Genomic DNA, 15,330 nt, shown 5'->3' with positions numbered 1-15,330 from the left:
ACCAGTCATAGGCTAATATTGTCACCCATCAGACTATTCTTGATTTAATCTCGTCTTTACATATACTAAATAATATATGTGTGAAATTTGTTTTGATTTAGAACGGACCATTAACGGGCAGGGTAAAAAATACATGCAATCCATGTACTTAAGTAGCGAATGGAGGACGCTTTTCCCGTGGTTCATTTTCATGCCAGCCAGGTAGGCTATACTCCTGTTGTATAATATTAATATTAGGAAAGTTGAGAAATAAATATAGTAGGCCTAGCCTACAGAAAGCTGATGGGGTCCTCTTTTTAATAGAGGCCATCACTCTGTTTTAACGCAATTGCATAGCCTATAGAAATGTTGCGCAAAATGAGCTCATGGGCTCTCATGAAGTGTTTGATTAGATTTCCGATAACATTTGCATTGATGTCAGAGTGATTAGAGGGACAATAGAGTGCTGAGTACCAGGCAGTTAGCAAGTTTGGTAGGCTACTAATGACCATCAGCAGCATCAGAGCTTGGAGCAGCCTAATTACCGTGACTAAACGGTCACGTGGTATTTGGCTGTCTTAATTACTAGTGATCCCCGGTGTGGCGGTAATACGGTCACTGTAACAGCCGTAGTCATCCATCAACATGGGAAAGGCCAGAGAACACACAAATAAAATGAGACAAAAGGTTTTTGACCATCACAAATCAGACAATGGCTATAAATAAATAGCTACACGTCTGAAAATATCCCTCCATTATAAGGGCAATAATAAAGAAATGTAAAATAGCTAGAGCTGTGATGAACCTACCTGGAAGAGGACGCAAGTGTACTTTGCCTGAACGCACAGTGAGACGGATGGTTCAGGTGGCAAAACAATCTCCAAGGATCACAGTTGGAGAATTGCAGAAGTTGGTTACATCTTGGGGTCACCAAGTCTCCAAAACTACAATTAGACGCCGTCTAAAAGCCAACAGATTATTTGGAAGGGTTGCCAGAAGAAAGCCTCTGCTGTCACCAAACCACAAATGTAAGCGCCTGGAGTTTGCTAAATGTCATTTGAACTTTGATTGGAACCAGGTTCTATGGTCTGATGAGACTAAAATATAGCTTTTTGGCAACAACACCAGAGGTGGGTTTGGCGTAAAAAGAGCCATGGTCATGCAGAAAATAACCTAATCCCAACTGTGAAGTATGGTGGTAGATCTGTGATGTTGTGAGGCTGTTTGTTAGGCCCTGTGAACTTTGTTAGGATACATGGCATCGTGGACTCCATCAAGACCCAGGAGATTTTAGGCCAAAACCTGTCTGCCTCTGCCAGTAGGCTAAAACTGGGTCATCGTTGGAGCTTCCAGCAGGACAAAGATCGAAAGCATACTGTACCTCCAAATCAACAAGAAAATGGTTCACTGACCATAGAATCAAGCTTTTGCGATGGCCATCCCAGTCCCCTGACCTAAACCCGTTGAAAACCTGTGGGGTGAGCTGAAGAGGACAGTCCACAACCGAGGACCAAGGAATCTGAAGGATCTGGAGAAATGGTCTCAAATCCCTTCCTATGTGTTCTCCTACCTCATCAAACATTATAATAATAATAATATAATATGCCATTTAGCAGACGCTTTTATCCAAAGCGACTTACAGTCATGCGTGCATACATTTTTGTGTATGGGTGGTCCCGGGGATTGAACCCACAACCTTGGCGTTACAAGCGCCGTGCTCTACCAGCTGAGCTACAGAGGACCACAGGAGACATTATAGGAGACAACTCACAGCTGTTATCTTGGCAAAGGGAGGGTGCAAAAAGAACTAAATGCAGATAATTGTGACATGCATGTTTTTGAATAAAGTAATTATTTCATGATGACGATTTTATTTTCTTTGAACAATTTTAACTCAATTAAAAGGTTAGATATTATATTTTGATTGTACAATTTTTTCACAGCCTTTTTTGTTCACATTTACCTAGAGTGCAATTAGTTCAGGAGGGCAATGTAGGTGCCGATATGACATGTATCACGATTATATATGTGTTGCGATTCTATACTGCGATTTTATTGCGATTCGATGTTCCAAACATATTGCTCACTACATATCTGCTGCAGAGAGACACGAGAGAGCCATGAGTTTGGATCAATCATGGAAAGAAAGGTGCTGAAGCATGTTGGCTCACTAAAAAGAATACGGAGAACAAGCTATAGGATTAATTAAAGCACTCAGAGTTTCAGCGCAGGTACAGCAGACTAGTGCTAGCTAACGCTACCTAAAAAAATATACACTGAACAAAAGTATAAATGCAACATGTAAAGTGTTGGTCCCATGTTTCATGAGCTGAAATAAAAGATCCCATAAATGTTCCATATGCACAAAAAGCTTATTTCTCTCAAATTGTGCACAAATTTGTTTACATCCTTGTTAGTGAGTATTTCTCCTTTGCAAAGATAAACCATCCACCTGACAGGTGTGGCATATCAAGAAGCTGATTAAACAGCATGATCATTACACAGGTGCACCTTGTGCTGGGGACAATACAATCGTTGAAATTGTTGCATGTTGCGTTTATAATTTTGTTCAGAATGTATATACAGTGGGGGAAAAAAGTATTTAGTCAGCCACCAATTGTGCAAGTTCTCCCACTTAAAAAGATGAGAGAGGCCTGTAATTTTCATCATAGGTACACGTCAACTATGACAGACAAAATGAGGAAAAAAAATCCAGAAAATCACATTGTAGGATTTTTAATGAATTTATTTGCAAATTATGGTGGAAAATAAGTATTTGGTCAATAACAAAAGTTTCTCAATACTTTGTTATATAACCTTTGTTAGCAATGACACAGGTCAAACGTTTTCTGTAAGTCTTCACAAGGTTTTCACACACTGTTGCTGGTATTTTGGCCCATTCCTCCATGCAGATCTCCTCTAGAGCAGTGATGTTTTGGGGCTGTCGCTGGGCAACACGGACTTTCAACTCCCTCCAAAGATTTTCTATGGGGTTGAGATCTGGAGACTGGCTAGGCCACTGCAGGACCTTGAAATGCTTCTTACGAAGCCACTCCTTCGTTGCCCGGGCGGTGTGTTTGGGATCATTGTCATGCTGAAAGACCCAGACACGTTTCATCTTCAATGCCCTTGCTGATGGAAGGAGGTTTTCACTCAAAATCTCACGATACATGGCCCCATTCATTCTTTCCTTTACACGGATCAGTCGTCCTGGTCCCTTTGCAGAAAAACAGCCCCAAAGCATGATGTTTCCACCCCCATGCTTCACAGTAGGTATGGTGTTCTTTGAATGCAACTCCGCATTCTTTGTCCTCCAAACACGACGAGTTGAGTTTTTACCAAAAAGTTATATTTTGGTTTCATCTGACCATATGACATTCTCCCAATCCTCTTCTGGATCATCCAAATGCACTCTAGCAAACTTCAGACGGGCCTGGACATGTACTGGCTTAAGCAGGGGGACACGTCTGGCACTGCAGGATTTGAGTCCCTGGCGGCGTAGTGTGTTACTGATGGTAGGCTTTGTTACTTTGGTCCCAGCTCTCTGCAGGTCATTCACTAGGTCCCTCCGTGTGGTTCTGGGATTTTTGCTCACCGTTCTTGTGATCATTTTGACCCCACGGGGTGAGATCTTGCGTGGAGCCCTAGATCGAGGGAGATTATCAGTGGTCTTGTATGTATTCCATTTCCTAATAATTGCTCCCACAGTTGATTTCTTCAAACCAAGCTGCTTACCTATTGCAGATTCAGTCTTCCCAGCCTGGTGCAGGTCTACAATTTTGTTTCTGGTGTCCTTTGACAGCTCTTTGGTCTTGGCCATAGTGGAGTTTGGAGTGTGACTGTTTGAGGTTGTGGACAGGTGTCTTTTATACTGATAAGTTCAAACAGGTGCCATTAATACAGGTAACGAGTGGAGGACAGAGGAGCCTCTTAAAGAAGAAGTTACAGGTCTGTGAGAGCCAGAAATCTTGCTTGTTTGTAGGTGACCAAATACTTATTTTCCACCATAATTTGCAAATAAATTCATAAAAAATCCTACAATGTGATTTTCTGGAAAAAATTCTCAATTTGTCTGTCATAGTTGACGTGTACCTATGATGAAAATTACAGGCCTCTCATCTTTTTAAGTGGGAGAACTTGCACAATTGGTGGCTGACTAAATACTTTTTTCCCCCACTGTATTACATATATTTTGGGGAGTCAAAGAATCAATATCTCCAATACTTCCCACGTGTGTCAAGTTGGCTGGTTGTCCTATGGCGGGTGAACCATTTTTGATACACACGGGAAACTGTTGAGCGTACAAAACCCGGCAGCATTGCAGTTCTTGACATAAACCGGTTCGCCTAGCAGAGGACCACATACCTGAATGCAAGTGAGATGGCCGTACTGAGCGGCTACATGCACTGCACTGTTTCCGTACTGGTCCACTTCGTCCAGAGAAATGGCTTGCTCTTGCATGAATTGGAGCAGCCACAGCAGAACCTTTTCCTAAAAGAGAGATCATAAACATCCAAAAGGACAAAAAAATAAAATAAAATAAAAAAGACGAAAGAAAATGGGATTCAATAGTCATACTACACAATATTAAGTGTGGATAGATATTGCGGTGACAGAAATGCTGCAGTGGTGACCATACTGCAATATACTGTATATATTTCCACACTTAAAGATGCACTACACAGAAATCGCTCCGCCATTTCCTGCTTGCTAAAATTCTGAGTTAGCTTCCTAGCCTAATTTCAATTTATATTTTACAAAACAAGCAAGTGTAGAGAATCATTACACCATCTAAACAGCTGTGAAATAACTTTTCCATAACCAAAAATATTGTATTTTCAGCTGGTGTACAAAACAGAAAGTAACTCAAAAACTAAACTTAAGCACAGGAAGCATTGAAATAGTGCACATAGAACAGATCTACCACTTCTTAGACTTGCTTTCAATAAGAATGACAGATCTATAACCCACATTTCTATGTGAATTGCTCGGGTCGCCCAAAAAGTTACATATTACAGAATTAATATTGTGTATATATATAGCTCTTATCATGTGTAATTGTTTTGTTTTTACTGTATCTATGTTGTATATACTGTATGTCTAGATTCTGTCTGTATTTTCGGTTATAGCACCAATCCACCAGGTCAAATTCCTGGTACATGTAAATGTACTTGTCGAATAAAGGTGACCGTTGCAGATTTTCCCAATGACAGGGTTATAAGATGGTGTGTGTCTCCCTCACCTGTCCATAGCGGGCTGCGTAGTGGATGAGACTGGGGTGCTCTCGGCTACAGCTCAGCTCTGCGATTGCCTCCGTCTCACTCACCATCCAGCGCACACACTCCAAATGGCCGTTCTGCACGCACACAAACACATGCAAGCACGCAAACACCCACAGGTTATTCTGTAGATCAGTTTGATGCAGACACTGTCCTGATGCTCTTTTATTGAAGACAGGGAATGAAAGAGGGTAAACGTGACTAATACAGCTAAGTATCCAAAACCCAGACTTGCACAGCCAGAGACATGGTGTCATCTTTCCCCACAGGAATATCAAGATCTTAACTAACAACCAACTCTAGTAGGCATGCGTTCCAAATAGCACCCTATTCACTATATAGTGCACTACCTTTGACCAGGGCCCATAGGGTGCCATTTAGAATTAAACCTAGACGTCTGCCTTGGTTGACATGGCAGGTGGACATGATTGGACACGGTTGATTCGCCATGTCCACAAAGTTACGTTTTCTAGAGGCCCTGACCCAACCTCTCACCCCATCACCTACCTTCACCCCGAGCCCAGCAGGTGTAAGCTGGTGGTTGTTGCGCTCGTTGAGGCAGTCCTCTCCCATGAGGGAGGTGAGGTGCTGCAGGCAGTCAGCGTGGCCCTGGGCCGCAGAGATGTGGAGCAGGTTGTTCCCCTCCTCGTCCTGGATCAGCTCCAGGTTATCAGCCGCCAGGTGAGGCTGTGGCCAGAGAACACCAGGAAAAACACTCAGTGACTTGTTGATGCAAAATGGTATTGTTCATATAGCCTACTACTATATTGTTATGGCTAGGTACAGTGAGGGAAAACGGTATTTGATCCCCTGCTGATTTTGTACGTTTGCCCACTGACAAAGACATGATCAGTCTATAATTATAATGGTAGGTTTATTTGAACAGTGAGAGACAGAATAACAACAAAAAAATCCAGAAAAACGCATGTCAAAAATGTTATACATTTATTTGCATTTTAATGAGGGAAATAAGTATTTGACCCCCTCACAATCAGAAAGATTTCTGGCTCCCAGGTGTCTTTTATACAGGTAACGAGCTGAGATTAGGAGCACACTCTTAAAGGGAGTGCTCCTAATCAGCTTGTTACCTGTATAAAAGACACCTGTCCACCGACGCAATCAATCAGATTCCAAACTCTCCACCATGGCCAAGACCAAAGAGCTCTCCAAGGATGTCAGGGAAAAGATTGTAGACCTACACAAGGCTGGAATGGGCTACAAGACCATTGCCAAGCAGCTTGGTGAGAAGGTGACAGTAGTTGGTGTGATTATTTGCAAATGGAAGAAACACCAAAGAATTGTCAATCTCCCTCGGCCTGGGGCTCCCTGCAAGATCTCACCTCGTGGAGTTGCAATGATCATGAGAACGGTGAGGAATCAGCCCAGAACTACACGGGAGGATCTTGTCAATGATCTCAAGGCAGCTGGGACCATAGTCACCAAGAAAACAATTGGTAACACACTACGCCGTGAAGGACTGAAATCCTGCAGCGCCCGCAAGGTCCCCCTGCTCACGAAAGCACATATACAGGGCCGTCTGAAGTTTGCCAATGAACATCTGAATGATTCAGAGGAGAACTGGGTGAAAGTGTTGTGGTCAGATGAGACCAAAATCAAGCTCTTTGGCATCAACTCAACTCGCCGTGTTCGGAGGAGGAGGAATGCTGCCTATGACCCCAAGAACACCATCCCCACCATCAAACATGGAGGAGGAAACATCATGCTTTGGGGGTGTTTTTCTGCTAAGGGGAAAGGACAACTTCACTGCATCAAAGGGACGATGGACGGGGCCATGTACCGTCAAATCTTGGGTGAGAACCTCCTTCCCTCAGCCAGGGCATTGAAAATGGGTTGTGGATGGGTATTCCAGCATGACAATGACCCAAAACACACGGCCAAGGCAACAAAGGAGTGGCTCAAGAAGAAGCACATTAAGGTCCTGGAGTGGCCTAGCCAGTCTCCAAACCTTAATCCCATAGAAAATCTGTGGAGGGAGCTGAAGGTTCGAGTTGCCAAACATCAGCCTCAAAACCTTAATGACTTGGAGAAGATCTGCAAAGAGCAGTGGAACAAAATCCCTCCTGAGATGTGTGCAAACCTGGTGGCCAACTACAAGAAACGTCTGACCTCTGATTGCCAACAAGGGTTTTGCCACCAAGTACTAAGTCATGTTTTGCAGAGGGGTTAAATACTTATTTCCCTCATTAAAATGCAAATCAATTTATAACATTTTTGACATGCGTTTTTCTGGATTTTTTTGTTGTTATTCTGTCTCTCACTGTTCAAGTAAACCTACCATTAAAATTATAGACTGATCATGTCTTTGTCAGTGGGCAAACGTACAAAATCAGCAGGGGATCAAATACTGTTTTCCCCCTCACTGTATATTTTCCCCATACTGTTGACTTACCAACAGAGAAATCTGCCCCTCTCGGATGATATTGATGATGTTCTGGGATTTCTTGGTCTCCTCATCACACTCTCCCTGCAGTCTTGTACTGCTCCAGGTCTTACTGTTGTCCTGCCTGGCCCCAGCGCAGCCCTGGAGGGGGGACATCATAGCCTGGCTGCTCCCAGGGGTGTCACCTCCGGTCTTGTGTGCCTGTGGCTCTGGGTAGGCCCTATTGGCTAAAGGTTTATCCACGTCCGAGGCAGAGGAACAGCTAAGTGAGCTTGGTGTGGAGTGGTCATAGCCCCCAGTTGGTGGCCGGTGATTGTCCGGGTCCAGAGATTTCAACTTCCTCATATCAGACCACTTGACGGGCGAAAGCACACAGTACTGGGTGACACTTGCAAGGCTCTCAGGGTGGGGAAGTGTTGAGGTCTTAACGCTCTGGCACCTGTCAGTGGCACTGCCACCGCCGCCCACCATCCTTTTGTCAGGGGGAACTCTGGGAAGAGTAGAGACATGTTGGCTGGATTTAATGTAAGGCACGTCCAGTATCTCATCCATGTCCAGGTCGTAGTGCTCCAGCTCCCCAAAAAGAGCTCCTCCGGTGCCCAGGCTCTTGGCTTTAAATCCCTGGCCTTCGCAGGCCGCAGGTGTTTTGTCTGAGGCCTCCTCTTTGCTGCTGCCTTCCCCATTGTGAGCCTGAGCCTTGCTGTCGCTCTCATTGTCAGAGGTCTCCGGTTGATGTTTGAGTGGCGAGACCCTCTTCACAGGTCGGAATTTGCTGTGGACGTCGGCGATGCCGGTTGGCTTGATTCCACCGCCACTATGTGACGACACACCACGGCTCCAGTTGATGGCTGGGGCTAAAGATAGGAACGTTTTTTGTTTTATTTAGGCTACCTATAGTGCTACAAAATAATAAGGGCTTCATTTTCATAATGTTTTACATTTGTATATATATATTTTTTACAATAATAGCCTAGACCGGCCACACACACACACACACACACACACCTTGTCTTTCTTCTCCCTGACCATCGTTTCTTCTGGACAGCTCTGGAATGTTCTTCAAGGATGTCACAGAATACTTTTACAGGGAAAAGACCATCAACGTTTGTTTATAAGCGCTTATTACATTGAAATATTCATTTACCCAACTGTAGCCTAGAAAGTACTTCATATAGGGGTGGTTTCCCCAGACTCAGATTAAGACTAGTCCTGGACTAAAAAGCAAATTTACTGGAGAATCTTAAATGATTTTTTGTCCAGGATTAGCCTTAATCTGTGTCCGGGAAACTGCCCCATAGACTATATTACATCCCCTGGCATAGCCAGATGGTGTGACACCATTTCTGGTACAACAACCTGAGTTTTGGACTTCTACTCACCACTGAATCATCAGTGAAGTCAATCTCATCCAAATCCAAGTACTCAGGAGCATCCATCTTCAGTCAGCATTATTCTTGAGACCCTAGTGAGACGCAACCTGTATGATAAAGCCTGATATTAGCATTCCACATTAATTTATAGCCTAAGTAAAGACAACTTTGTGATTTATAGATCTGGACTGTGTCTTAAATAGCACCCTACTCCATATTGAGTGCACTACTTTTGACCAGGGCCCATAGTGCTCTGGTCAAAAGTAGTGTACTATACAGGCAATAGGCTGCCATTTGGGACAGACCCATTGACTATAGGTCACTTCCTGCAAATCTGTGATGACCAAGTTTCTATGACCTGGAGTGGCTGGTTGAAATGGCTTGATCCAAAAGTCACCCAACAAAGCTGATCAATGTCTATTAGCTAATTCCTTTATGTGACTCATTTGGAATGTTCAACGTAATGTGATTAGCTGTGCAGTGTTTAAGGCTGACCCCATTTAGTTGACTGGTCGATTGTTTGGTCAATAGGCTGTTGGTCGACCGAGATTTCTTTAGTCCAGCAGTCGCAATGATAAAAAATGTTTCATGTTGCATAAGACACCCGTCTGATTCGCGCCCATCTCAGTGGACTAATCCATTGGTGAGGCCGCGGGGATGGCACAGTCCATCACTGTACGACATTTGATACTGAAATTGTATATGGTTATATTATGTCAAAATACGGGGCAACACTAATAAATTGAATATTATTTTGGATACGGTCGCTGTCTGCGGTTCTGAAACATAATATTCAGTGCGCCGTAGAATTGCCGCCTTTCCCTATGTTGCTATGTGCATAATAGTAAAGTTGACCAGCATATTGGGATTGAGAACAATGCGGTGGAGGCAGCAGCAGCAGAGACGAGGAAACAGCCCTTCCTTAGCCTAATTGTCTAAGAAAATTGAGGAGAGAGGAAACCAACTTACTTAGGTCTATAATCAATAGCATACCTGTTAAATGTGCCTGGCTTTATAAATCATCCATTTATAGACAGAAATAAGACAGATCTTGCATCTGTTGCCTGTTTGAGTGTTTGTTTAATAGCCTACTGATTCCATGAGCACCAAGCCTCACGCAACGGCAAAATGTTGGATTGAAAGCAATTTCATAGATTCAGCTGTTTTTAATCTGTGCTATGCAGTAATAAAGGCTTTACAATTTGTTTTCGTTAGAACAGACTGGTATTACTTATGATTTATTTTGTGTTGTTAACACTGTTGCAAACAGGCAGAAAAATATGATTGTAATCTAACAGCACCTGTTTGTCACACATAATATGGACACAGCTCTCGCTTCTACAGTGGGGGGAAAAAGTATTTAGTCAGCCACCAATTGTGCAAGTTCTCCCACTTAAAAAGATGAGAGAGGCCTGTAATTTTCATCATAGGTACACGTCAACTATGACAGACAAATTGAGAATTTTTTTTCCAGAAAATCACATTGTAGGATTTTTAATGATTTTTTTTTGCAAATTATGGTGGAAAATAAGTATTTGGTCACCTACAAACAAGCAAGATTTCTGGCTCTCACAGACCTGTAACAACGTCTTTAAGAGGCTCCTCTGTCCTCCACTCGTTACCTGTATTAATGGCACCTGTTTGAACTTGTTATCAGTATAAAAGACACCTGTCCACAACCTCAAACAGTCACACTCCAAACTCCACTATGGCCAAGACCAAAGAGCTGTCAAAGGACACCAGAAACAAAATTGTAGACCTGCACCAGGCTGGGAAGACTGAATCTGCAATAGGTAAGCAGCTTGGTTTGAAGAAATCAACTGTGGGAGCAATTATTAGGAAATGGAAGACATACAAGACCACTGATAATCTCCCTCGATCTGGGGCTCCACGCAAGATCTCACCCCGTAGGGTCAAAATGATCACAAGAACGGTGAGCAAAAATCCCAGAACCACACGGGGGGACCTAGTGAATGACCTGCAGAGAGCTGGGACCAAAGTAACAAAGCCTACCATCAGTAACACACTACGCCGCCAGGGACTCAAATCCTGCAGTGCCAGACGTGTCCCCCTGCTTAAGCCAGTACATGTCCAGGCCCGTCTGAAGTTTGCTAGAGTGCATTTGGATGATCCAGAAGAGGATTGGGAGAATGTCATATGGTCAGATGAAACCAAAATATAACTTTTTGGTAAAAACTCAACTCGTCGTGTTTGAAGGACAAAGAATGCTGAGTTGCATCCAAAGAACACCATACCTACTGTGAAGCATGGGGGTGGAAACATCATGCTTTGGGGCTGTTTTTCTGCAAAGGGACCAGGACGACTGATCTGTGTAAAGGAAAGAATGAATGTGGCCATGTATCGTGAGATTTTGAGTGAAAACCTCCTTCCATCAGCAAGGGCATTGAAGATGAAACGTGGCTGGGTCTTTCAGCATGACAATGATCCCAAACACACTGCCCGGGCAACGAAGGAGTGGCTTCGTAAGAAGCATTTCAAGGTCCTGGAGTGGCCTAGCCAGTCTCCAGATCTCAACCCCATAGAAAATCTTTGGAGGGAGTTGAAAGTCTGTGTTGCCCAGCGACAGCCCCAAAACATCACTGCTCTAGAGGAGATCTGCATGGAGGAATGGGCCAAAATACCAGCAACAGTGTGTGAAAACCTTGTGAAGACTTACAGAAAACGTTTGACCTGTGTCATTGCCAACAAAGGGTATATAACAAAGTATTGAGAAACTTTTGTTATTGACCAAATACTTATTTTCCACCATAATTTGCAAATAAATTCATTAAAAATCCTACAATGTGATTTTCTGGAATTTTTTTTCTCATTTTGTCTGTCATAGTTGATGTGTACCTATGATGAAAATTACAGGCCTCTCTCATCTTTTTAAGTGGGAGAACTTGCACAATTGGTGGCTGACTAAATACTTTTTTTCCCCACTGTATATCCTCCTTTTCCTTGATCTCCTTCTTATTGTTATTATTACAATTATTATTATGATCATCATTATAATCATAATTAATGTTGTTAATGTCATTATCATTAGTAGGCTTTGTATAGTAGCCTTGTATAACCACCATCGAGCTGTAGGCACTACATAGGCTCGGGAATAGGGTGCCATTTGGAATGCAGCTATTGAGGGAAGAATGAACAGCCGCCTTTCCTGTGGAAACTGTATGATTGCCAATATTGTGTCAGGAGCTGCATAATCTGAGAATGTAGGTCTAGAATTATAGTTCATTGGCTGTCGGGAAATCTATAAATAATAGGCTGCCTTTTCATTCGCTACAAGATTAGCCTGTTATCTAAATTAATTTAAAATGAAAATATAGGCTAGATCATGTACAAACTGAAAAGCTTTCTAAAGTCAGTAGCTAGTTAAAGCTACAATCCACCTGTGGTAAAGTCACTTCATTGGACATCATTTGGAAAGGCACACACCTGTCTATATAAAAGGTCCTACAGTTGACAGTGCATGTCAGAGCAAAAACCAAGCCATGAGGTCGAAGGAATTGTCTGTAGAGCTCCGAGACAGGATTGTGTCGAGGCACAGATCTGGGGAAGGGTACCAAAAACAAGAACACAGTGGCCTCCATCATTCTTAAATGGAAGAAGTTTGGAACCACCAAGACTCTTCCTAGAGCTGGCCGCCCGGCCAAACTGAGCAATTGGGGGAGAAGGGCCTTGGTCAGGGAGGTGACCAAGAACCCGATGGTCACTCTGACCTCTGTGGAGATGGGAGAAACTTCCAGAAGGTCAACCATCTTGGCCTGAATGCCAAGCATCACGTCTGGAGGAAACCTGGCACCATCCCTACGGTGAAGGATGGTGTTGGCAGCATCACGCTGTGGGGATGTTTTTCAGCGGCAGGGACTGGGAGACTAGTCAGGATCGAGGGAAAGATGAACGGAGCAAAGTACAGAGAGATCTTTGATGAAAACCTGCTCCAGAGCGCTCTGGACCTCAGACTGGGGCGAAGGTTCACCTTACAACAGGACAACGACCCTAAGCACATAGCCAAGACAATGCAGGAGTGGCTTCGGGACAAGTCTTTGAATGTCCTTGAGTGGCCCAGTCAGAGTCCGGACTTGAACCCGATCGAACATGAAAATAGCTATGCAGCGACGCTCCCCATCCAACCTGACAGAGCTTGAGAGGATCTGCAGAGAAGAATGGGAGAAACTCCCCAAATACAGGTCTACCAACCTTGTAGCGTCATACCCAAGCAGACGAGGCTGTAATCGCTGGTGTTACGGATAAAAAAAAAATATATATGATTGTCATAGCCAGAGGGACATGCCATTAACATTAATTCCCTTTAGTACCTACATTGTATATAACTTACAAGTAATACATATTGTAACCTGGATTCACCTGGTCAGTCTATGTCATGGAAAGAGTAGGTGTTCTTAATTTTTTGTATACTCAGTGTATGTACTATTATTATTACTTGTTACGGATACAGGTATCCTGTGTCTGTATTTGTTTTTCCTCTCCTTCTGCCCTAATCACAGGTGTCCCTTGTTTTCCTGATTGGTGGTCGTTGGTGTGTCCGACATCCGTTCGTCTACTGATTGCCGAGGTGGACCAATCAGTGGACACTCCTCTGTATTGCACCATCTGTTTCTGGTTTTACATTACCATATCACATCCCCTGGTTTTAAAAAGCCAGTCAGTTGTGTTTTCTGGAGAGACTCTTTTTGTTTGGGAGTATGGATACTGTGGTGTCTTGTTTTTTTGTGTACTCACTCATTTGCTGTTTACTCCATATGGTAACTATGTTGTTTGTTTGTTCCTGGGAAAAGGGGATTTTTAGCAAGTTGCCCTTGAACATACACTACCCGTAGGAAAACTTTGTCTAAAAACACTAGTTAGACCTGAGCGGACCACCCACTGTATTTTTGTGTAGTTAGTAGTAAGCTTAGCGGTTCTTGAGGCAGGCAAGATCAGTTTAGGGGTTTTTGACATTATTGTTTCATTCCTTGGGTCCTGCTCAGCCCCTTTTCCCCAAACCTTTACCGTGCGTTTATAATTTTAAAAAATGTGTTTGACGGTAGCTTTTTGGTTGTTGGCGTATTTTTGTTCTCACTGTTCGTTGGCAATATTCTAATTAGCATGAGTTATGTTACAGGTCTCTTTTCCATCCACCCTAGACTTAAAGCCACGGGGTTCGTAACAGCTGGCAAAGGTGCTTCAACAAAGTACTGAGTAAAGAGTCTGAATACTTATGTAAATGTGATATTTTAGTGTTTGTTTATATAAATTAGTTAAAACTTCTAAAAACATGTTTTTGCTTTGTCATTATGAGGTATTGTGTGTAGATTGATGAGGGGGAAAAAACAATTTAATCCATTTTAGAATAAGGCTGTAACGTACAAAATGTGGAAAAAGTCAAGGGGTCTGAATACTTTCCGAATACACTGTATATCAAGAATTTAAAAGATCACTGAATATGAACCCCAGATTGCGCCTTTTATACTTACATTCAATTATGTTTTTTTTTCCTTAACCCAATTAGCAACAATAAATAGCTAGTTTTATGGGCTACAAGCCTCTGATGAGTCCCCAACAATCAGATGTTCCAGGTTTCAGGGGAAATGGAAAGCAAGCCTGTGATGAAACTTCCGTTTTTGGACATTAACAAGGCGACACTCCATCTTAACTCCTCCTCCACATTTACTGGATTGGTTGAACAGTGCAGAAGAGAACCTCCCCTGACAGTTTTTCCCCCTTCTAGTCAAGACCAGTATGTAGGGCATCTAGATTCAGGCGTTTATTTTATGCCTGTTACTTTAGGTTAATGGGCTACAGATACTATACCTAGGCTAGTAGCCTGGGCAGCCGCTAATAGACGCTATGGATCTCCACTATCTATAGCGCACACTAGCGGCTGCTCAGGCTACTACGTTAGCTTGGCTAAGTCTGGTCGTCACTAGTTACCACAGCTACAAAGTCATAATCCCGGTCTATTTCTAAAATGTTGCCTCTTAAAATCGGATTTTAAACCTAACCTTAACCACACTGTTAACTGTATGCCTAACCCTAACTTTAAATTAAGACCAAAAACCTAACGTTTGTTTTTATGAATTTTTACAATATAGCCAATTTTGACTTTGTGGCTGTGGTAACTAGTAATAACCGCAAAGTCCCGCTCCTTAGCTGGAACAGCCTAAAAACACGCCACTTCGATACAGCTATGACCGAAAGCGACTTTTTCATAGCAGGTTAGCAGAGCACACGCAGCAGGTTAGGAGAATTTACGTAGCAGGTTAGGAGAATTAGGCTAAGGTTAGGAAAA

General features: G+C 43.0%; 1 protein-coding gene across 1 annotated transcript in view; it reads right to left on the bottom strand.

The window, feature by feature from the left end:
* The window catches only part of sncaip (synuclein, alpha interacting protein), a 39,770-nt gene that overhangs the window by 17,364 nt on the left and 7,076 nt on the right, over positions 1–15,330 (bottom strand). Inside the window, exons 2-7 of the mRNA XM_084177013.1 lie at positions 9,039–9,136; positions 8,665–8,737; positions 7,669–8,513; positions 5,766–5,945; positions 5,222–5,335; positions 4,345–4,470 (exon numbers count right to left, since the gene is read on the bottom strand). Coding sequence (XP_084033139.1) covers positions 4,345–4,470; positions 5,222–5,335; positions 5,766–5,945; positions 7,669–8,513; positions 8,665–8,737; positions 9,039–9,095 — 1,395 coding nt within the window. The 5' untranslated portion in view covers positions 9,096–9,136. The remainder of the gene's footprint in view (positions 1–4,344; positions 4,471–5,221; positions 5,336–5,765; positions 5,946–7,668; positions 8,514–8,664; positions 8,738–9,038; positions 9,137–15,330) is intronic.

The sequence above is a fragment of the Coregonus lavaretus genome (assembly GCF_964263955.1).
Source record: "Coregonus lavaretus genome assembly, chromosome: 14".
Lineage (NCBI taxonomy): Eukaryota > Metazoa > Chordata > Actinopteri > Salmoniformes > Salmonidae > Coregonus > Coregonus lavaretus.
This window is presented reverse-complemented; position numbering and strand designations above follow the sequence as displayed.